A 22,884-nucleotide genomic window follows, 5' to 3' on the forward strand; every position below is an offset into this window, starting at 1 on the left:
CATACCTGTATTACTTTTATACTAGTTAATTGTCATGAATTATAGGAAGAATTTTGTTATTTAGTGATAATTCTTCCTATTTCACCCACATAACTAATTCATGAGGAGACAAAGTGACTGTTAAAGCCACTTTAAGTCTAGTGTTTGTATTCCAAAGATTCAAATGGCTAAAAGCAAGATCATGTGCCTCTAGAAAAAATATATTTCTGGCACAAGAAAAAATTATTGAGCTGTGGTACGGACAAAGGTGAAAACCTAAAAAAAATGATGTTCTTTATAAGCTGACACAGTTGGGGAAACAACCAAGGGACCTGCCTTCTAGTCTAACATATGAGAAGATGCAACAATCCAGACTTGTTAGCACAGAATGCAGCCAATGCCATCTTGCAGGGTCTTGTGCTTCCAAGGACAAACAAGATGCATAAAGATGGAAAAGAGGAGCATGGCCCTGGATCTCTTGGGAAATGGCTCTCTCATCCCTTCCTTCTGTTCTACACATGTGCACAATGCTATTAGTGGCAACATTTCCTTGAAGGCAATTGCAACCCACCAGCTTTTTCTAAAAGTGATGAGTAATCATTCACTTAAAGCAAAGTGCAGAATTTACAATTGATAATGATGAATGGTTTTTATTCCACCTATAAGAAAACATTTCAGCAAACCTGCATTGCTTTGAAAGAAGACAACACGGTATTTACTAATACAGGGATTTTAATGGCACACAAACCAGACAACTGCATTTTAATGAAAAGGTCTCCCTTGGGAGGTTGTGGACTCCTTCCTTGGAGGTTTTCAAGCAGAGGTTGGATGGCCATCTGTCATGGATGCTTTAGCTGAGATTCCTGCATTGCAGGGGGCTGGACTAGATGACTCCTGGCATCCCTTCCAACTCTACGATTCTATGAAAGTCCAGAATTGGTGACCAGAAAGGGAAGGAGCAGCTTTAGACATCAGGCGTTATTCAACTGTCAATGTTCTTTGGAAATACAGGGCATAACACCTGGAGGCAATTTACAGAAGAAATTCTACAAGATACATCATGAACTGCATTGCAGGGGGTTGGACTAGATGACCCTCAGGGACTCTTCCAACTCTACAATTCTATGATTCTATGAACTGTAGTTAAGAAGGTGCTCAGCCCAAGGATCCTCTGAAAGCCAAGATGCAATCAAGGTGCCTTGGCTCAAGTAACACTAATGCCTTATCTGTTCCAATAATCTGTAGGCAACCATGGAATATAAAGATTTGGCTTAATCTAGCAGAGATAGCAGCTTTCCTTCTGCCTTAGAATATACATGCACATATTCAGTTTTTAATGTTCATATTCAAGCAAATATGTCCAAAAAAGCAAAAAAACATCCCACCCAAGTGAACATTTAGAATGTACAGTTGCATGAGACATTGCTTTCAACACAAAAAATGCTTTCCTTGCTTACCAACAGGAGTGCTGTGTTTTTAAAATAATTTCTCAAAAAACAAACAGATCAATAATGAAAAAAAGAAAGAAGGCTTATCACTGAATGAAACAAGTAAATTAGAAATCCTTATATGGCTCTTGAAACTAGCATGGCATGTGAACCAATTACTGGTATCAGCATGGCATGTCTAGGATGTCAAGTCATCTATTCACTTTTCATGAAAAATTACCTTGTGGAAAGACACTGACAGGTGAATTTTGCCTTATTCAAGCTGATCAATAAACTTCATCTTATTGGAGAACATACCTCTACAATAAGTACTCTTCAGCAGATGCAAAGCGGCAGAGCAACAAATGGAAACCAACCAACTTTACTGGAAAACAGGACTGGCAAATAGCAAGAGCAGCAAGACATCCAAGACATCTCTTGTTACAGGAGCACAGATGTTATCAGTGGCATTAACATCAAGGACACAAGTAATTTCATGAGGAAAACAGGCAGCAAAGTTTCATTAACGTGATTCTAACAACAGGAATTCCTAGACACTGATGCTCAGCTGCTCGGGGGAGGGGGCAGGGCTCTTTTCTAAAAAGCCTCCCTCTCAGGATTACATTTTCCTTATTCTTCTCTAAGAATGAACACATCTTAGAAAGACAGCATTCTATGTAGTCAGCCATCAGGGCTCCATTTTCCTTCTAGGTAAGCACAGGGGACAGTTTAGCTGTTAGTTTCTGCCCCACACACCCTAGGATTATCAAGTACAATTTTCTTCTCAGATGTTAGCACAGGAAGAAAAACCAGAGGCGGTCTTGTTGCACTATGTCTGTCATTCACATGCCAGTTTGCTATCAAAACTGGAGAGTCCAATGGCAAATGCCTGAAGGGCGCACAGGGGGTAGTTAAAGTCCAAGGTGAACACATCCTCTGCCACACGGCCAAATTGCATTACAATGTAGTCAACTAGAGAGAGGGAGAAAGAGAAAGAAATCATAATCTATCTGCATCATATGGAGACAGTAATGAATGGAATCATCACATTTATCCATAGCAATTCCCTACCTGCTATCTGCCCAAACTGCACATACCAAACCCTGAGGCAGATATTGTTTCTCATAATTGGTGGTTAGGGTTCACACTTCCTTATTTTCAAGACACCATTCCTATACTTTTCAAGCACAAAAGGAACCTTCTTGTCTCACAGCAGAATGACTGTCCTTCACTTCCTGGCCATTACATCAAAGCTGACAAAACATCCCATCAGAGGTCAAGGAGATAAAACAACTACCTGACATTCAGAAAATACCTGAAGGCAGCCCTGTTTACGGAAGTTTTTAATCTGTGATATTTTAATGTATTTTAATATTTGTTGGAAGCCACCCAGAGTGGCTGGGGAGACCCAGCCAGATGGGCGGGGTACAAATAATAAATTTGTTGTTGTTGTTGTTGTTGTTATATAACATCTTATCAGGCGTCCTGAGGGCTAGATACCAGAGCAGGGCAGGCAGCTGGTACACAAATGACTGATATTGCGTGCTTCAATTTGGTGTAATGCCCATCACCTCATGATGACCTCATGGAGCTGACCGTTACCTATATGAGATCTGGAAAAGACAGGGTGAATCACCTCCAATGCACCTCTGCAGAAAGCCAGTGCTGCCCAGGTTAGTTAGCCTAATATTGGGCTGGTGAAGCCAGTTGCTAGGCCTCAAGGCCAGAATGGGTGGGCCCTGAGTCAGAAAAGAGGCAGGAAGTAGCCTCACTATTTTCTTGGCAGGGCCAGAGTAAATAGGTGGACACTATTCCTAGTCCTATTGCCTGGAAGGCAGGAAGACTAGGATCTTCTCAGCCCAATTTCTGATAACCCCAACATGGATCATTGGTATTCCCTTCTTCAGTGAACAAAACTCAATAGAAATCCTAAAATATAAAACATCAAATTAAACCCACTCTACCCTTTTTAAATGGTCAGCAACATTCTATACCACGGCATTTGAATACTGAAAAGCACTGAAGGTTTTTTTAAAAATAAATAAACTTTATTTATTTTTAATTGTATTGTTTCCCTACCTTTGTATTTGCCACCCTGAGCTCCTTTGTGAGAAAAGAGTGGGCTAAATTTAATAAAATACAGGTTGATATAAATATACATTTTTAAGATTTCTATTGAAGATTTCTACTGTACAGTGGTACCTCTGGTTACGAACACTTCTGGTTACGAACACTTCTGGTTACGAACACTTCAGGTTACAATCTCCGCTAACCCAGAAGTAGCTGCTCCTGGTTGCGAATTTTGCCCCAGGATGCGAATGGAAAACGCGTGCCAATGGTGCGCATGCAGTGGGAGGCCCCATTAGCAAAAGCGCGCCTCAGGATAACGGTTTCACTTAAGAATGGACCTCCGGAACGAATTAAGTTCGTAACCAGAGGTACCACTGTAATATTGGGGCCATCAATATTTCAGCATCTCCCCATTCTATTCAAATGTATTCAAACCAAGCAACAGATAATGGTAACAATGGCTTGCAGCCATTTAGAAGTGCATGACTTTGATGAAAGGGGTATTTAAGTTGGGTGAGCGACATCTGTTTTGGCATGTAAGACTTCTGGAAGGAAAACAATGGCACAAGAGAAGGGGGCTTAGAGGGACAGGGAGGGGAGCAGGTGCAGGGATCTACCTATTCAGCATGGCAGTGGTGCTAGCAAAAGCATTTTGGAAAGCAACATGTGACTTCTGGGATTTGTCTTCTCTCCATCAAATCTAGCAATCTTTAGTGAGATTCTAGATACATTCCCAGCCCTGAACCTTCTAATGTCCTAGACTGAGAGTCTAGCCCTCCAACCTCTGCTGTAGCTATTATGTCATAAGACTTACGGTCGTTTTCATGGACAATCTGGAAGTTCTTCACAGAGGCCTGGGTGACTCTCCCATGGAAGTTCAAGACATATGACTGAGTGTCATCATTCCATACTGGAGCTTTGTTGTGCAATTCAATTAGGTTCTCCATGTTTTTATTTTGCCATTTTGACAGCAAACTCTCATGCTCCTGTGCAACAGAATAAGCAAGAAAACAAGACCTCAGGTTTCCTTTCCCATCCCCTTTCCATCAGGCTTGGTCTGCAAAGCTGCTGATAGCTCTTCAACTTCACAGCCCTGACTTCATTTTTTTTTATTCCTACTTGCCATCGCAGGCACACACGCAAATGAAAATGGCAACATTTCCATTCTATTTCTCATTCAGATATAGAACAAACTCAAATAGCTTTTCAAAACAAGTCTCTAAGCTCTCCCAGAAAAAAAGTTACAAAGCAAAATGTGTAGGTGTCTTCTAGGAGACTTCTTATTCCTTCCCATTCAAAATGCTGTTACCCTTCCATTCCAATTGAGCTTATGTTTAGAAAATCTGAATATCACTCTTTATTGCATCATGTAAACAGAACATATATAAGTTGCGCACATGCTCTTATATACTGTGGCTACTCTCCCTCTTTCAGCTGCAGTGCTCTTCTGCAGGCGGGCAACAACACTCAAGATTCGATAGAGGCTATGACAACCTAGCTGAAGATTTTGGATTCAATAATAAGCTACACACATGCCTCTACTACATTGTCAGAACTCTTAAGGGGAACAGTAGAATTCTTTTAAGTGAAAAGTGTCCTGAAGTGCATCATCTTCAGTTATTCAAAGGCATGCCTGTTGACTGCTCCTATCATCACAAAAATCTGAAACTCCATTTTCTCACTGTAGTGTGAATATGACCCAATTAGAAACTTGCATTTCGTGGCCTGATTGGAATCCGTTGGTGATTGAGATTCATTCCTGGAATAATGACTGACATTTTCCTGGGTCCCTTGAATCCGAGCACGTTGGTTTCCTGTTGAAAAAAAGGTAGAAATTTTAAGAGAAAAAGACTGACCTCAAAGATACAATTTTTATTGGATTAGAATGGTGTCTGCCAAATGCACTGGCCATGCTTGCTTGGAAAAGGCAAAGCAGCTCCCAACATTCCACTCTAGCATTGCCCAGAGTGATGGAGTGATGGAGACGAAGGGGTAGGCTTAGTCCTCACTGCTAACAGTGTCCTCGAGTGCACACCATTATTTTTACCCACGAGTGAAAATAGCTTGCCTATTTCTATTTTTGAACCAAGATATAGTGGGTTCACAAAAATGCAGGGAACCTACAGTTGTGGAATTTTGTGTTGCCCTGGGGTCAGAAAACCAGCTGTTCTAGTTAAAAACCAGGATCCTGCCACCATTTTGGCAGGCGAAAGTACTATTTCCCATTGAATAGTACTTTCCCATTGAAGTATCCAAGCCTAGCAGTGCATCTCAACACAGCAACTAGTCCAAAGGTTTGCTCCAGTTCCTTATACCCCAACAGCAAGTAGCTACTGTGTCTCACTTCCATTACTCACCTCTGGCTTCTGTGTGATCTTATCTACCTTGCTTTAGTAACTGGACCTAAGAATGGGCTAATTTCCTTCATGAGCATTCATCACCCCTGGATGAGTTAATTGCACATGCAAGGTCAACTTTGTATCAAAGCTTTTTAAAAATAATAATAATAATAATATTGAGCAGGTCAAATTTGAGGTCTGGGATTTGTGAAGGTAGAAGTTCATATAATTTTCATTAGTGATGATTGAAAAATAGTCCATTTATTCAGAACAGTTAAAAATGTAGATTTGGCAAGTTTGGCCCTCTTCCTCCTCTGAAGTTTTATATGCTGGAGTCAAAGGCTATTGGTGTGTATTAGCTTGGCTTTTTAAACGTATAGCTGCTTTTTATTATAGAAGTGCTGGCCCTGTTAATGTTTAATTTTATTATTTTTTAACAGATCTGTCATATTATTTTATTTGATTAGGACACTGGTGATCTTTGTATTGAAATACTAGAAATATGTTATGTTTATTTTTATTAGGATTAAGATTAGAGTTATGATTATTGGTTATAAAGATTAAGATTAGATGAGAACGAGGATTATACAATGTTACAAAGTTATTAAAGAAGATTAGAAATGAGCGCAGAAGAGAGGATGTGAGGAGGTCCCAATATGTTATGAATAAGTTAAGGATAATTGTATTTTTGTATTTTTGTAGTTTTTGTTGTTGTTTGTTTTGTTTTATTTTGTATTGTATGTTTTATTGGAAAAATTTAATAAATTTCTTATAAAAAAATGAAATAGGCTGAGCACATGTTGAAATATACTACCAGAGATGTATTGTTGCAGTAATTGTAACTAAGAAAATTACTTTATTATAATAAAGGTAGGTAGGTAGTTTATTTAGCCCATTTGGCCCATATCACATAGCAAAAACACATTCATCATAATACACGCAAAATAAAACAATTTAACAAATTTAGACAATACAGTACAAAACCAATTTTAAAATAACCCGTTTACACCCTTCCATCTAAGTCAAACCAAAATCTGAGTAATCCAACTGAACTAATTATTAAAAAAAAACTGTTAAAATTAATTCATTACCTATTTTATCGCCCCATAGTAGATCTTAGTTATTTTCTACGTTGTCATAAATGAGCAGAGAACCATTCCTCTTCTTTGTAGATAGCACATTAATCAAAAACCTAGCGACTGTATGGGTTCTATTCGGTTCCTCGTCATTTAATAAGTAAATTAATTTAGCATCCTGGGTTCCTTCATGGGTTTTCTTCAGAAGTGGAAACAAAAATTTGGACCGAGCTGCCGAATGAATTGGACAGCAAAAAAATATATGTTGTAAGGATTCTATGGAACCGCTGTTAAAGTCGCAAAGGAGGGAGATTTGGCCATTGGAAAGTCTATTACCCAAAACATTTGATGGAAAAAACATTAAATCTGGCTTTTATAAAAGCGTACCTATACCTCGCAATAAATAATTCTGTATCTTTTCCTTAACTAATTTTGTGACAGTAAAGAGCCAGCAGTAAACCACACTGAGCAAGTTGGAGTTAACTCTTTATTAGCAAAAACACGATCTGCACATGAGTGTCGGGCCTCATGAGGACACAACTCATCTCCGGCAGGTCTTGCCCCCATGAGGCAGTTGCTGAGACTGAAGGTCCTCCCCACAGCTGCCTAAGTTCTCTCCTCTTCAGGGTTTTCCCCAAGCAATCTTGAGATTGTGCCTGTGTGAAGCTAACTTCTCCTCTGCCCTCTTCATGCCTCTCCTGGTTCTGGGAGATCCAGGAGGGGAGGGAAGCTCATTGCAGAAGGAGGGAGAGACACTCATGCCTCTTCAGCAGCCAGACTCGTCTCTGCCTCTTGGCCTCCATTCACTTCTGTTTCAGCTTCTGTCCAGTTCTGGACTTCTCTCTGCCACAGACTCCCCCTGCCCACTAAGCCCTGTTACCTCTTCAGCTTCCAACACCTCCACCCAGTTCTCCCTGTGACCACTCATTGTCATCTCACCACCATTCCCCAGCTGGTTCCTCCCACCATTCCTCTACATCCAACCAGTCTGTGACATTTTGGTTGCTAGGGTATTTTTTAAGGAGCACTATCTGCATAGTTATGCCATACAGCCATCTTGCATGTAGAAAAGCAGATAAAACTGTAAATGTTTCCTAGATTATCTGTGGGCGAAATACATTGTAGAATGCTTCAATTTTCAAACCAGTCAGGATTAAAGCCTAGAGTAAGTCAAGGCTGCACCCTGCAGGTTCTCTTTTGTCCTACCAGTATAGGTTAGCATGAAACAGACAATTCTTTGATGGAAAGTTTAATTTTGTAAACCATCAGACGGGAGGAGGGAAGTCGTTAGGCTCAGTTGAACCAAAGAGATAAAATAATAGGATACGATGTTACGTAATGTGATTACAGTCGAACCTCCGTTTACGTAACCCTTTGGGATGCACGCGCAGCAAACCCGGAAGTATTTTACCTGGTTTCGCCATGCACGCAAGCGCAGAAGCGGTCCTCAGATTGCGGAAACCTCGGGATCCGACCGGACCTCCGGAACGGATCCCGTCCGCAACCGGAGGTACCACTGTATATGTAAAACCAATAATTATCATTTATATATATATATAAAAGAAACAGACAATTCTTCTCCCTCACTCTGCCCCCAGTAGTAAGTTACTTACATAACAGATTGCAGCCAGCTCATGCCGGGTGTGGGCTTTTTCCACCAGCCCCTGTGCTTTGATTGGACTAACCCCATGGTCGTAAACAGTAAATTTAGTCCCCATAAGATTGGATCTAGGATTAGATAATACAAGTGAGTTGGAAAATTTCCTTTCTCCTTAAAACACATCTGATATTTTATCATCCTCTTTACCCAAAGCTTGCCTTAGTTTGCCCAGGAAATGAAAAGACTACGCAAATCCACCACATTTTTCTGGATTCTGAGCTCTTTGGTCTTCAGTGCCCTTCTTCAGCTGGAAAGGACTTCAAAGGTCATCTAGTCCAACCTCCTGCAATGCATGAATCTTAACGAAAGCATCCCTGGCTATCCAACCTCTGCTTAAAAACCTCCAAGGAAGGAGAGCCCACAATCTCCCAAGTTGGGCCAGTTCACTGTTTAACAGCTCTTACCATCATAAAGTTATTCCTGATGTTTATTCAGTATCTTCTTTCTTGCAACTTGAAGCCATTGGTATGGGTCCTGGCCTCTAGACCAGTGATGTCTGGCCCCCATAGGAACCAGCCACCAGTGGGGGATCCTTTGGCTCTCTGGATGTTGCTGTTGGACTACAACTCCCATCATCCTTGACTACAACATCTGCAGAGTCAAATCAACCTGGACTCCCAACTTCCAAAGTTCAAGGGTGATGGGATTTATAGCCCAGCAATCACTGAAGGGTTGCACATCACCTACCCCTCACATACATGAACATACGTAATTGATCCATTTAGTCCAGTATTGCCTAAGCACCATATAAGGAATTATGCCACAAAAAGCCGTAACAGAGAAAGTCACACAACGCAGGAAAAGCACAAAAGTATCCAGCCTACATTGGGATCAGCTGAGGAGGTTTGTTGTGGAAGCAAGATACAAAACATGTCATAGCAAGCCCCCACTACATCACTGAACATCGGGGAAGGGGCCATAGCTCTCAGTGACAAAGCTTTTCGTATGGAAGATTCTAGGTTCAATCCTAGGCATCTCAAATTCAAACAGATCTTAAGTAGCAAGGATGAAAAAGGCCTGACCTTGGAGAGCTGCTACTCATTAAAGTAGACAGTACGGGGCGAGATGAACACAGTATAAGTCACATCACTTTGAGAGTCTCACCTGAGTTTTCCAATAAAGCTTTCTCCTTCCCTGGACAGATCTGTTGGATCAACTGAAATGAGGTAATTCGATGTTTTGCTCTTTTTCCTTTTTCTCCCCGCAAGAAGGAATATCTAGACATATAAACATTTTAACGAAGGTAAGAACTTTGCAGGGGTGAAGGGAGACAGAATATTTCAAGAGAGCGTAGTAATTATGTATTTTAAAGCAATCTCTCTAGAGCACCACTTCTCACATGGTGGGCCATGCCCTAGTTTGAGATGGGCTTGACAGTCCCCAGCCTCCGTCTACCTACCCACTCCTTCCTTCAGGAAGGTTGGGCATGTCCCCTCATACAAGCTGGCTTTCTCCTCTGTCCTCTTGCCACTGCAGCTGAACCAGATGAAGAGAAGGAGGAGGGAGCTGAAGAGGGAAAAGCTGAAATGAGTGGAAGGGGGAAAGGAGACAATGGAGGCGGAGGACAGCAAGTGGCCAGATTAGACTCATCAAGCATCATTACCAATCACACAGCCCCCGCCAGCCTCAGCTGCTGCTTGCTTCTGTTAGCCCAGCCCTGGGGTCATTATGGAGGAGGACAAGCCACAATCCCTTGTCATCTCCTCTTCACTATTGCCTGCTGCTCCTGCAGAATTCGCCATTACTGAAAATCTGTGCTACGGAGGAAGCAGATGTTAGCATCTGCTGAATCACATGACTAGTGCCACTGGTGATGGAAATGTTAGTAGTACTGACGTTGGGGAACATGCTGTTTCTAGTGGTTCCTGAAGCCAGCAGTTGTTGAAAAACCTTCAGGAGGACTGTTCCGGTGGCGGCTGAGGGAAACAGTGAAGAGGACAATGAAGAGAAGATAGTGAGGGATCATGGATTGTCCAGCTACATGCTGGATGTCAGACAGGTTGCAGCTACCCTGTTGATGAAAATCCTCCTTGTTCTTCTGCTCAAGGAACTACACAAGCAAAGGAAGCTAGCTAGGATTTGGACTAGGAATTGTCTCAACAAGGGAAGTGACTCAGTCACGGAGTCCAGGAACTGGTAGAGGCCTTGGCCTGTCTGCATGGAGCAGAGATTGGGGGGGGGGGGAATGATAGCAGCTGCTGGTAAGCTAGCCTGTAGTGCGCTGACAGCAAAGAAGGGCTTCCACATAAAACAGTAGCTTGGGCTGTCTTCTTCCTCTCTTTGCTTGGCTGGTTGTAGTGTCAATGTCGAGGCAAAGCAGTCAGCAGCTTATGCCCTTTGGGTATTGTTTCTAAAAAACACCACCCACCAACTTCCTGAAGTTGTCAGCAGAATACACTATTTACTGGACTTTTTTAAAAAATCTGAAACTACCTAAAGAACCAAGCCACACAGAATGTACAAGAACTGTGGTGGAATTTCCAGTGTTGTGTTAAAATGAACTGATGCAAGGGGTCCACCATTAGATAGGGTGAGGCAGCTGATCTGGGGTGTCTAGAAGGCAGCATATGGTTGGTTTAATTCATTTTTCTTGTACTTTTACTGCCAGGGAGAGGGAAACAGGTTCTGTAAAGAACACAGAATCTGGGGATCATAAAACCCACACCACCATTTTGTGACTAGCTCTGTGCCCACCGGCTGCCTTTTCGTAACAACCCTCTCCAGTGGACCCTGGAGGTACAAAGTCTGAGAGCCCCTGGTTTAATGCGAACCAAACTAATTTAATAAGTTATGAGAGGTGTGCAATGTATGCCAGCAGCAGAACTTTGAAAACTTGTTACTGCTGCTAACTAGAAATCTATTTATTATTTTTTATTGTTATGACAGGTCTGTGTTAGCATTGTTGGTTGCTATTTATTAACAGGGAATTTGTTATTTGTTTCTTGAAGGATATAGTCAACCTCTCTATTAATTTTATGAGTGCTAATTTGCCCTGTTGATGGGTCTCATACAAGTAAATGTCCAGTGAAAATCATGCTAACAGACAAGCTTGCTACTGAGATTCTGAGAAGTGTTGACAAGTATCATTCATGTTCAGTTGATAAATTTATTTCAACTAGGAAATAAGCTCTCTGGACTTTTATTTCTTTCAATATATTTCATGTGTGTTGTGCATTTAAATACAAAGGCGTGTGCTTTTTTGTAATGTTTTATCACTTTTGTTAATCATTTAGATAGCATTTATAAATAGTATTTGGATGGTTGCCCTAGGACTGCAGAACCAGATGGAGGCACACACACTGCCACTAGACAAGGCACTGTGAGCCACTGGGAAGCTGTGCCCTCAATCTCGCAGGGAGATCATGAGGGCATGGAGACCAGCTTGGCCCTATCAGCTGGCTACTGAAGGAACATTTCTCCCATGTTTGCTGCCCACTTCCCTCTCATTCCCTTTGCCCCTTTTAAAAATTGTGTCTATTAAATTGTGAGCCTTCATGCAGGGACCCTCTTAACTTTCTAATGCATAAGTGTTGAGAACAGTTTAGGTCCTTTGTAAGCATTACATAAAACAAAAAAGTAATAATAAATATACTGTAGACTCTGTATGGCTTTAATTCTTACCTGGGGAGGGGGGAGGTGGAACTTTTTTGGTTTTACAATACATCCAAGACATTCATTACAACATTATTTGGTTAAACACAGTACCTTTCTGTTGTCATCCCGCTCTAGGTGCATGTAGTAAGTAGGAAAGAGGCCTCGATCCATTCCCTTCTTATCTCTAGTAATACGACATTTCACGGTAATGCCACGTGGTGCTGGGCGTAGTACAAACTCCTCCAGGTTTCCCACTTCTCCCAGCTCTGCATCTGCCTGAGAAAGTGCCACGCAGGAAGCACCCATTTCCTGTAATATAAAACAAGGTCAGGTCAGAATGCTCCCACAACACACACATTTAAGGAGAATAAAGGAATATTGTCTAGTACTGGGACAGTCAACAAGGCACCTTCCAGAATTTATAATGAATTTATAATGGTTCAACATGGGAACAGGAGCAGAGGAGGAAAATGCAAGACTTGCAATAATAACAACTTCAGGAGTAAATAATAAAGAGCAATAATGACAATGGCATTCAAGATAAAGTAAAGTCTCCATTTAAGATCCCTTTTAAAACATGAGGGTAAAGAGTCTGGGAAGACTTTACAGGTTGAATCTGGCAATGTTGGTGCTGATGCAGACTCTAGCAGTCACAAGCTTTCTTTTTTACATTTTTCACTGGGAGAATAGAATGCATACCGTAGCAGACTTCTGGCTGTTTGCAGAAGCAGGCCTCTGAGATTCTAAACAGGGCGAGTGAGATCCTGACTGTTCCTTGGTTTCATCTTCCTCGGTGTCTTCCTCATCAAAATTCATACTGCCAGAGATACCTATCAAAATTCCAGAACAAGCGGGTTATTTTATGTTAATGTAGAAGGAACCATATAGCAGATATCTTTCCCACTATTGTCCCTAAATTTAAATTGCAATAGGTTCATATATAAAATAGCAACATGACTGATCCGTCCCAAACTTCCCTAATTAATTTGTGACACCTTCCAACTTATTTTTCCAGACAGAACAGGCTATGAGTCAGTAACAATTTAACTCCATAATTCCCCTTATCATCTATATGCAATATTTTTATTTGCTACACAGTCCACTTCCTTCATAAAATATGAGAAATATCTTAGGGGTTTTAGTAGACCACAAGTGAAACATGAGTCAACAGCATAACGTGGCAACTAAAAAGATGAATGCAATTTCAGGCTGCATCAACAGATTACAAGACAGAATCTTTCTTCAGCTTTGGTCAGTTCTGGCCTCAGAGTACCATATCCATTTCTGAGAGGCCTGGAGACCAAGTTGTGGGGAGGGGGGGAAGGCTGAAGGAGCCAAGTATGTTTAGTCTGGAAAAAGAGACATTTAAGAGGCAATGTGATAGTCATCTTCAAATACTTGAAAGGCTGTCACATAGATGATGGAACAAATTTTGCTGTTCCAGAATGTTCAAATTACAAATAAGAGGATTTTAACATATGCCTCAGAAAGAACTTCCTGGTGGTAAAACCCCTTTTTCTAAATTGGCATTTTAAAAAATCGACAATTAAAAATATTACATTATGAGGCAAACAAACCCACTTACTACCAATCTTTTCCATAATGAGAAAGTAAAATAAGTGGGAGAAAGTGGGCTGGGGAGCGTTTCAGAATAAATTTTCAAAATCTGAATACAAAATGGGAACTACTCTGCTGGAGCCGTTAACTGAAAGTAAATACAGTAGTCACACACTCATCTTCTCCCTGACCAACACTCTAACACACTTCCCTTGTCCACAAACTGTTTAACCCTTCCATTTCCATTATGGTTCATGCAATTTTTTTAAGGAAGTTTTGGTAATTTTGGAAGTTAGGGTATGGAAGGAACCTAAGCATGCAGCAGAGATAGGCATCAGCAGCAGAAGAGCAGCCTGAAGGAGATGCTGTGGGGAGAGAAGCAACCTGTCGTCACATGACTGTTCCTTACATTGTAAGTACCCATTGCATTTGTGTGTAATTTAAAAAACCTTTTGCCTTGCTCCTTAAAACATCTTAGGTGTGCACGGATTTATGTATTTGATTGACACAATATAATTATTTGTTATTATTTATTAAATTTGTACACCACTCTTCACCCAAAGATCACAGGGTGCTTCACAACATAAATAATAAACTCTCACCTCTCTGGGAAAAAAGTCATTTGTGCTAAGCAATACCTTGGGCTTAGTGTTCATGAACCAGCTCTTTAGATCAATTTCTTACCTCGTTTCTGCAGAATGTCTTGCAGATTCACATTGGAAGCTTTATCTATTGTACTTCCCTCAATCTTTTTTGGCTCACTGTCATCTTCTCTTGAGGATGATCCAAGTGAAATTATCTGGAGTTTAGCCCCCAACTCCTGAATCCCTGGTTTCAGGAAGATAGCTGGACCATCAAAGCCTACAAACCAGGGTGAAATGCATTGTTGAGGCATGTGGTGTACAGTAATTTTCTAATTACACAAGTAGTCTAGATGCCATTATGGAAGCATACTGGATTATTCTAGATGCCAGCAAGAAAAAACAGGAGGGATAACCAAAATTGTGGTTTGCCAAGTGGTCATTTGTTTAGTCACATCTATAGAGTTCTGCAGCTAAACTCAGAATTTTTCCAGAGGAAGGCAAGAGTTTAGTTGGGCAGCCCACGCCCACAGGGCACACTCAAGAGGACGTGGCTCCTATCTTGCCAACCACTTCTGAAGGACAGCAGCAAGAGGAAGCAGCAGTAGAGCAAGAGCAGGGTGACAGGACCTACAGCGGGCAAGGAGGGTGGGTTGGGCAACTGCACGCACTATCAATTTAAAGAACCACAGTGATGTGTAAGCAACCTTGTGTGTATGTATGGCATCTGCACAACCCTACATATGGGTGGAATGACAGGCTGACCAACCAGGGAAGTGAGAAAGGTACTCCAGAAGGCCACAGAGCTCATTGCAACCTGTCTGAAACAAATCTCCACCTATGCTTAAACATCAACCTTGTAGTGCTGAGGGCTGCAATCATACAGTGATGCAGCAAGAGTTCTGCCCAGAGAATTCCCTGAGAAAAGCTGTGGAAAACATGACTTCCCTTGAGCATGTGCGCACAACCAAAGGAACTAGGAGTTGAGTCAGTTCAGAGTAGAGCTCATGGTTGATGAAATCTAGCAGAGAAGGATCTGGAGGGAGACTGGAAGCCAATTCCTAGGACCTTCGTAGCAGAGAAATAGCCATGATTTTTTCTTACAGCTTGCAGTCCTGCCCACATAGAAGGCAAGGGTTTGCCAGATATCCAAGGACATCTCCAACAGCAGTTCAACTGTAGCACACAAAGTTCACTAGTCCTTCTTACAGGGGTGATGCCAATAAGGAAAGCTACCTTATAAGTTGGCAAATAGGGGATGAGCCATTAAGAGAGCAAGGCCTCCCAACAGGCTTCAAATTTTCAGGGGATCATAAAGAAATGGTGTGTGTGTGTGTGTGTTCAGGTTTAAAAAAATGCTTCAGAAAACATCTCATCAACAAGCAGTGCCTGTTCTTGGAGGTTGCCAAACATTGTGCATCCCAAGGGTGGAGCATGCCGCAGACCACCCAGGGGGTAGGTACCCACTTGTGAGAACAAGCAAACAGGCAATAATGTCTGCCACAGAATTGATGCTAGCAAGATGCACCACCATCAGAACTATGCACCTGAGATTGCACCCATTTCACAAATGCAGTGTGAGGGCTGCAAGGTCCTCAAACTTGTACTATCTTCTATAATATAGATGAAGACAAAGGGTACCCATATTGTTGGTGACCACCCAAACAGTCTGACCATGAAAGAGAACTCAAAATGCTTGAAAGTCTTCAATGACATTGAGCAGATGAGCTTAAAGTGAGTCAACAGCAACAAAAAGAGCTAATTCAATTGTAGGTTGCATCAAAAGAAGTATAGTGTCCTGATGAAGGGCAGCAATAGTCTAGCCCTATTCTGCCTTGGTCAGACCACACCTAGAGAACTGTGTCTAGTTCTGGGCACCAGCATCTAATAAGGATATTGTCAAGTCGGAACATGTGCAGAGGTGGGCGACCAAGATGATCAAGGGTCTGGAAACCAAGCCTTATGAGGAATGGTTGAAGTAGCTGGATATATTTAGTCTGGAAAAGAGGAGACTGAGAGGAAATATGTTAGTCGTCTTCAAATATCTCAAGGCCTGTCACATGAAAGAGAGATAAAGCTTGCTTTCTCTTGCTCCGGAGGGTAGGACCCAAACCAATGGATTCATGTTACAAGAAGGGAGATTCCGACTAAACATTAGGAAGAACTTTCTGATAGTAAGAACTGTTCAATAGACTATCTTGGAAGGTGGTGGACTCTACTGAAAGTTTTTTTAAATATAATTTTTATTCAGTTTTCCATTTTTTCCAATATTACATCATAACTATTATTATTATTCACAATTTCAAAATTTCCTCATTCCCCCTGGACTTCCCTCAACCTCCTTCTCGGGTTTATTTCACAGTAATTTCATTTCACTGGAAGTTTTTTAATAGAGCTTGGATCGCTATCTGCCAGGGATTCTTTAGCTGTGATGGCTGCATTACGGAGGATTGCAATAGATGACTTTTGGGGGGTCCCTTCCAGCTCTACAATTCTGTGATTCTAAGTCTGTTGCCTCAAACAGGTTTCAGAAGTGTTGTTCTATTCATGGTTGTTGTTGTTGTTGTTTTAATGTAAATTTATTTTAAGAGGATATCACCTAGTCTGTAACCTTTACATTGAGCTACAGTATTTGTCTCCCTTCGAAAATCATGCACACTGATAAAACCATCAAATCTGAGATATACGTGGGCAGGCAGTTGCAATGAAAATCTAACACAGCCACATTTTACTTCAAAAGTGGAAACTTCCAGTAACTGTGGGGGGTGGCATAAAAAAGGTTGAAAGGGAAAGTCAAGTGGGTCAAATCTCTCTGGGAAACTTGGAGGTTATTCAAAAGCACACAACGGTTCCTCAAAGAGATTTACTATATACTGTCTCCCCATAATATTGTTCTCTGGGCTTGCACTCAAGAGTATTGCAGTTTTATATGATTGTTTTTACACTGCACTGTTTTGCTCTAAGATTCTTGTGTGCTGTAAGCTTTTTAATAGTTGGTCTATTGACAGTACTAAATTAATACATCACTCTTTGTTTCCCCTAGTCCAGATGGCCACTTGGCTCTCTCACCATGGTGACAAAAGAAGAATACAATTACAAATGTTTTAAGTCCCTTCAACTTCACTGAACCCTGCCCACCAACAACATACCAGTAAATATTTTTAACTTGTCATGCTTTTCAGAGGTTACTGTATCCTGCCATACCTTCCCTGTTGGAGCACTGGAATCTCCAAAAGGAAACCATGTTGTTAGAATGCATAATTGCCTAAAGTTACTGCAACTGATCTTGTCCAGATAGTCCTCTAACAAACAGAACTCAAGCTATCCAAAGTACACAGCCACCAACATTTGTAATCCAATGACTTCTCAAGCAATGACTGGGTAAGAGCGATCCATATGCTGTGTTATAGAAATATAATCTATATTTACTAGCCTCGGTCCAATATACCTGAAGGAGTGTCTCCACCCCCCTTGTTCAGCCTGGACACTGAGGTCCAGCTACGACAGTCTTCTGGCAGTTCCCTCACTGCAAGAAGTGAGGTTACAGGGAACCAGGCAGAGGGCATCTAGGTGGTGGTGCCGGCCCTGTGGAACACCCTCCCATCAGATGTCAAGGAGATAAATAACTATACAACTTTTAGAAGACATCTGAAGACAGCCCTGTTTAGGGAAGTTTTTAATGTTTTCTGTTTTATTCTGTTTAATATTCTGTTGGAACACACCCAGAGTGGCTGGGGAATAAATACATTTATCATTATTATTATTATTATTATTATTATTATTACTTCCCCCTCCCTAAATATCACCTTGCCCTACGGTGTAGATAACTTGCCTATATATGTCTCTTACCTGACTACACTCATAACCATGTGTCCAGTGTGATGTCCATGACGCACACTGGTACGATCTACTATATGTTCCTCTACCCCCTTCTGCTGTCTTGTCTGTCAACAGAGAAGCATTATCTATAGCATATAAGTAGTAAGGGGAAGAAGAATCATGCATCAACTGTTATCACATTTGTATACTTTGATTACAAAAATTATTGATTCTACTACATTCAATTATTCTATGGAAAACATGGACACAACAGCAAATAATGGCTGGTGTTTGTATAACTTAATTTCAGCCATGCTGTTTGAAGTAAAAAAAATGACACAGAACACTAATGATGATGCACCATTTTGAATGCTTTTTAAACAGAATACAGTGGTAACTTGGTTTAAGAACAGCTTAGTTTACGAACAACTTGGATTAAGAACGCTGCAAACCCAGAAGTAGGTGTTTTGGTTTGTGAACTTTGCCTTGGAATAAGAACATGTTCCGCTTCCTATTGAGTGTGTTCCATTTGTAAATTGAGTCCCCTGCTGCTATGGGAAAGCACACCTTGGTTTAAGAACGGACTTCCGGAATGGATTAAGTTCATAAACCAAGGTACCACTGTATACAATTGGAATTCCTCACATAACACCTGCTGTAAACTCCAGGGAGAGTTGCATTTTGTGTAGCAGCTTAGTTTGTTTCAACATGCCTGTTTCAACCGTGACAAATAGTTTGCTATACATTTTGCTACAGTATTGAAAAGCACATCTGTGAATACAGTACTTATTATTTTAGAGTACCAGCTTCTCATGAATTTGATAGTGCTTATTTAAAAAGATTACTGAAAGTAAAAGAACGTTTAATAATTACAAAGACTTCACTCACCATGGAGGTGAACATCACTGCAAACAGGCACATGGGGTCCTACTAAAGGGCTCTGCTCCTCACACCCTTTGAGCTTCACCTTATGCAACTTTGCTTCTGGATTTGGCTGCACCATCAAGGGTTCAAGACGCTTCTTCCTCTGTTTCTTTTCCAGGAGAGCTCTCTGTCAAGGAATACACTCATTTATTAGGCTCAGCAGTAGGTCTTAGGAATTCCTGCAATATTATATGTAATGCCCAATGCGGTACTTTAAAGTACTTTTGACTAATCATGCAAGTTTAAACAAACAAATTTCATCTGGGGCTATAAATTATTTAATTTACAAACAGCCATATAATAAAGTCTTTTGACTAATGATGCAAGTTTAAACAAACATTTTTTACTCTACCTTACCCTGCTCAAATTGTCTGAATTTACAAAAATAAAGAACATGGTGTAACTAGATGAGCTTGTTGCAAGATCCAAATTCATGAGATAATCAATTACTCATTTTCACTACTACAATACCTGTCAGGCACTGCCTTGTGGTATTGATTACCTGGTTCTCCAGTTTCAGTTGACGTAGTTTCAAAGTTTCATCCTCAAAGCCACTGAGAAAGTTGAGAAATGAAGTATTAGCATTTCTGTTAAATATAATTCTCATCATGCAGTAATGTAGTTGTAACAAATAGTTCAGGAAAGAGAGTCAAAATCTGTCAACATATGCAGCATATATATCAGATTTTTGATTGATTCCAGTAATTATATTTCTAAGTCCACCCTTCATCAGGGTTTGAGCACCAGCAGTAAAAATAAAATAAAGTAATTAGTGTGCAAACCTCAACAGTATTAGATCAAATTTCATCTTAGCCACCTCCTTACTTAAGCCACTTTCCTTCTGTTCACCCAACCCCACATTCAATATGGGGATGACACTAACCTATCCTATAAGATTGCAAAGCATGTGTCTGTTTCTCCAGAAATAAGCACAAACATACTGATGCAATTGTAGGATGAATAATCCAAGTTTTTGTTCTAGTATCTAAGACATAATGTTTTCACCATTATGCACAACTTTTGAAATTCTGATTTTTATTGAAGCTTTTACATAACACATAGAACAGAACAAACAATACAAACAGGATACAGCAATACCATACTTGCATGACAAATAAATATACTACAGCCAAATAATACTAACTCTGGTGAGTTGTTTAAATTCTAGAACAGAGTGATTTGATGCAACCAACAGAGGTCGCATCAAATTACCACCTGTGTTTACATAAGAAAGCATCCAAATTATATCAAATCTACTGCTTTCAGCAAACCGATAAGCACTTGATTTCTGTCAACATAAAGCAGTGCCCCCAAACCCTAAATCACAGAGCTGCCCCAGGAAAACACAGTGGTCAATGGTTTCAAAAGCCACAGGAAAACATGCAGAATGAGTAGGGTCACACTCCACAATCCCATTCCCAACAAAAGTTTCAGTACCATGACCACACCTGAAGACAGACTGAAAACATCTCTAATCACTTTCCTATAAGCATGCCTGCAGCCTGCATGCCACCAGCCTGGTCAGCACCTTTCCCGAGAAAATGGTATTTGCAACTTGGTGACAGTTGTTCAGCACTTCTGGGTCTAGGGAGGGCTGCTTGAGAAGGCACATGCCTGCCTCCTTCAAGGCAGGTGGCACCTCCCCCCACTCTTCCACAATGATACATTAATCACTTCCTGGATCCATCCAGTCATTCCCCCTCAGCTAGATCCAAAGGGAGACAGTGGTCAAGTGAGCGAACAATCAGCCAAACTCTCTCAAGCAGCTTATGCACATCCTGAGGCCATAACAACTGAAACAGATCCATTACAGCTGCACTAGAAATTGCTCTGGACATCTCTTATTAGAACAAGTCTAACTGTGGCATCTAAATTCTGTCTGATCTGCGGGATTCTAACCTTGAAATGCCTGGCAAAATTTTCACAGCATGCCTTTGAGAGTGCAAAAGCCCATTCACTACAGAAAACAGCATTGCAGCATAGCTACTAGAGGAATCAATGGTGATGAAAAATAAGCTATCACCACATGTATGGGAGAAAATGAGCCAAAAGGAGGTACACTGTTAGGTCAATGGTTAAAGCTGTTCCCAGGCAGCAACAACCAAAAAGAATCTAGCCCAGTGATGGCGAACCTTGGCACTCCAGATGTTTTGGAACTACAACTCCCATCATCCCTAGTTAAGAGGACCGGTGGTTAGGGATGATGGGAGTTGTAGTCCCAAAACATCTGGAGTGCCAAGGCTAGCCTGACCCCACATTCATATTTCTATCCTGAATTACGGTGTTTGGTCCCATCCAGGTACAGCAGAATGTTGGGAACTGGAATTATACAAAGAGAAAATTAGGGCCAGGGCCAGGCTACCCAGGAGGCAAAGTGAGGCGACTGCCTCAGGCAGCAAGACCTTCAGGGCAGCAGATCCCAATGTAGATCTTTTTGTGTTTCGCCTCAAGTGTCAAAATGTGTTGGGCCAGCCCTGGTTAGGGCTATAAGCAAGGGCTTGTCTACACATGGGTGTAGCCAGGAGGGTGCAGGGGGGCAGTTGCCCCCCTAAATCAAGTAAATAAATAAAAAATGTGTCACAGATAACTGGGTTCTGCCCCCACATAATGCCAGCCCCCTAAAATTAAACCCCCATATGTCCACCCCTCGGCTTCAGAGGGGCTGTGCACCCTGCTTGCGCCTCCCCTATCTCCCCCTCGTCCTTGCGCCCTTCCTTCTCCTCTTGCCGCACACTTCCCACTCCCTGAATCTGGAAATTCCCCGTGCAATTGATGCAGCGCCCCTGTTCGGATTTTCAAAGCACGGGGAATCTCCTGGTTTCTCGGGGAGAAAGCCGCTGAAAGAGGGGGAATCGGAGGCTGCGCTGAGGGGGGACAGTTGGGCCGCTTTCCGCGCCGGGTCCCGGACGCTTTTAACTTCCCGAGCGACCAGTTGCGCGCTGAGTGTTAGTGGCGCCCGTTTTCATTTTCGAGGCTTACTTACTTTCGCCGTTAAGAGAGGCTGAAAAATAAAATAACGCCTCGTGATGTTTACGAACCCTCCCAAAATCCTCATGGGGAACAACAACCACCCCATCCATTCAGAGACTTCCCCTTAACAAAAAGGTGCAACAGCCAAAAAGCGGCAGGGGCGCAGCCAGGGCGTAGCGGGCAGCGCTGAAGCAGCCGGGGGGGTCAAGCCCGACCCAAGGGGATTGGAGGGGGGGGGCGGGAAGCGAGCCTGACGCCGACGCCTGAGCCGGTCGCCTCCCCTCCGGGATACGTGGCGAGGGGGACGGAGGGTGGCAGCAAGGTCGGCCGCCTTACCTAGCCCCTGCGCTGGGGCAAATCAGCCCGCTCCCGCTCGCCATCCTGTCATCACCATGGGAACCCCAAGAGGTGAGGGTGAGGGTGAGGCTGCCGCCGCCGCCGCCTCTCCCCAGCAACCGCCCTCCTTCTTCCTTAGCAACCGAGCGCGGCACTGAAGCTTCGCGCCATTGGGCGAGGACCCCGAGTACTGCGCGCTCTCATTGGCAGCCGCGGGAGGGGAGGCGGGAGCTGAGGCCGCGCAGGCGCCGTAAAACCCGCGCAGGCCGCCCGTTTCTCTTGAGGGGCCGCTGTTGTGGTTTGGCTCCTGGGCGGGAGGCGAAGGCGGGTGGGGTTCCGTGACAGGCAGCCGGGTGTGGGGCGTCCGCTGCTGCTGCTTCCGAACAAAATCCTGCCCTCGGCTGCAAAACGCCCTTCGCTTGCCCACGTTCGGAGGCGCCTCAGTGGTGGCCCCGGGGAGCAATCGGAAGAGACGGGGGCGCCTCACGTGGTGCGCTTTGGCCTTCCGAAGCTTCAGCACGAATGGTGGACTACACTGCAGGGTTGCTGTAG

General features: G+C 42.4%; 1 protein-coding gene across 2 annotated transcripts; it reads right to left on the bottom strand.

The window, feature by feature from the left end:
* Positions 1–1,772: 1,772 nt before the first annotated feature.
* TULP3 (TUB like protein 3) lies at positions 1,773–22,433 on the bottom strand. Of its 2 annotated transcripts, XM_033159912.1 has the most exons (11): positions 22,333–22,433; positions 19,529–19,580; positions 18,991–19,153; positions 14,387–14,563; positions 12,845–12,975; positions 12,257–12,454; positions 9,656–9,768; positions 8,505–8,619; positions 5,192–5,290; positions 4,291–4,462; positions 1,773–2,378 (listed from the first exon to the last, which is right to left on the bottom strand). In XM_033159912.1, exons 1-11 carry the CDS (start codon positions 22,374–22,376, stop codon positions 2,245–2,247), a joined length of 1,398 nt encoding a protein of 465 aa, XP_033015803.1. In that variant the 5' UTR covers positions 22,377–22,433; the 3' UTR covers positions 1,773–2,244. The 2 variants fall into 2 exon arrangements, with proteins under 2 accessions (XP_033015803.1, XP_033015804.1); XM_033159913.1 differs by lacking the exon at positions 14,387–14,563.
* Between the last annotated feature and the right edge of the window lie 451 nt (positions 22,434–22,884).

The sequence above is a fragment of the Lacerta agilis genome, chromosome 9 (genome assembly GCF_009819535.1).
Source record: "Lacerta agilis isolate rLacAgi1 chromosome 9, rLacAgi1.pri, whole genome shotgun sequence".
Taxonomy (NCBI): Eukaryota; Metazoa; Chordata; class Lepidosauria; order Squamata; family Lacertidae; genus Lacerta; species Lacerta agilis.

Bases quoted from the DNA above. Each gene is read 5' to 3' on its own strand.
- TULP3 (XM_033159912.1), bottom strand. From the start codon at position 22,376: ATGGCGAGCGGGAGCGGGCTGATTTGCCCCAGCGCAGGGGCTAG. The intron at 12,976-14,386 runs GTAAGAAATTGA...GAATTTTGATAG, and splicing joins AGACATTCTGCAGAAACGAG to GTATCTCTGGCAGTATGAAT. The intron at 5,291-8,504 runs GTAAGTAACTTA...TTTTTTCAACAG, and splicing joins AGCTGGCTGCAATCTGTTAT to GAAACCAACGTGCTCGGATT.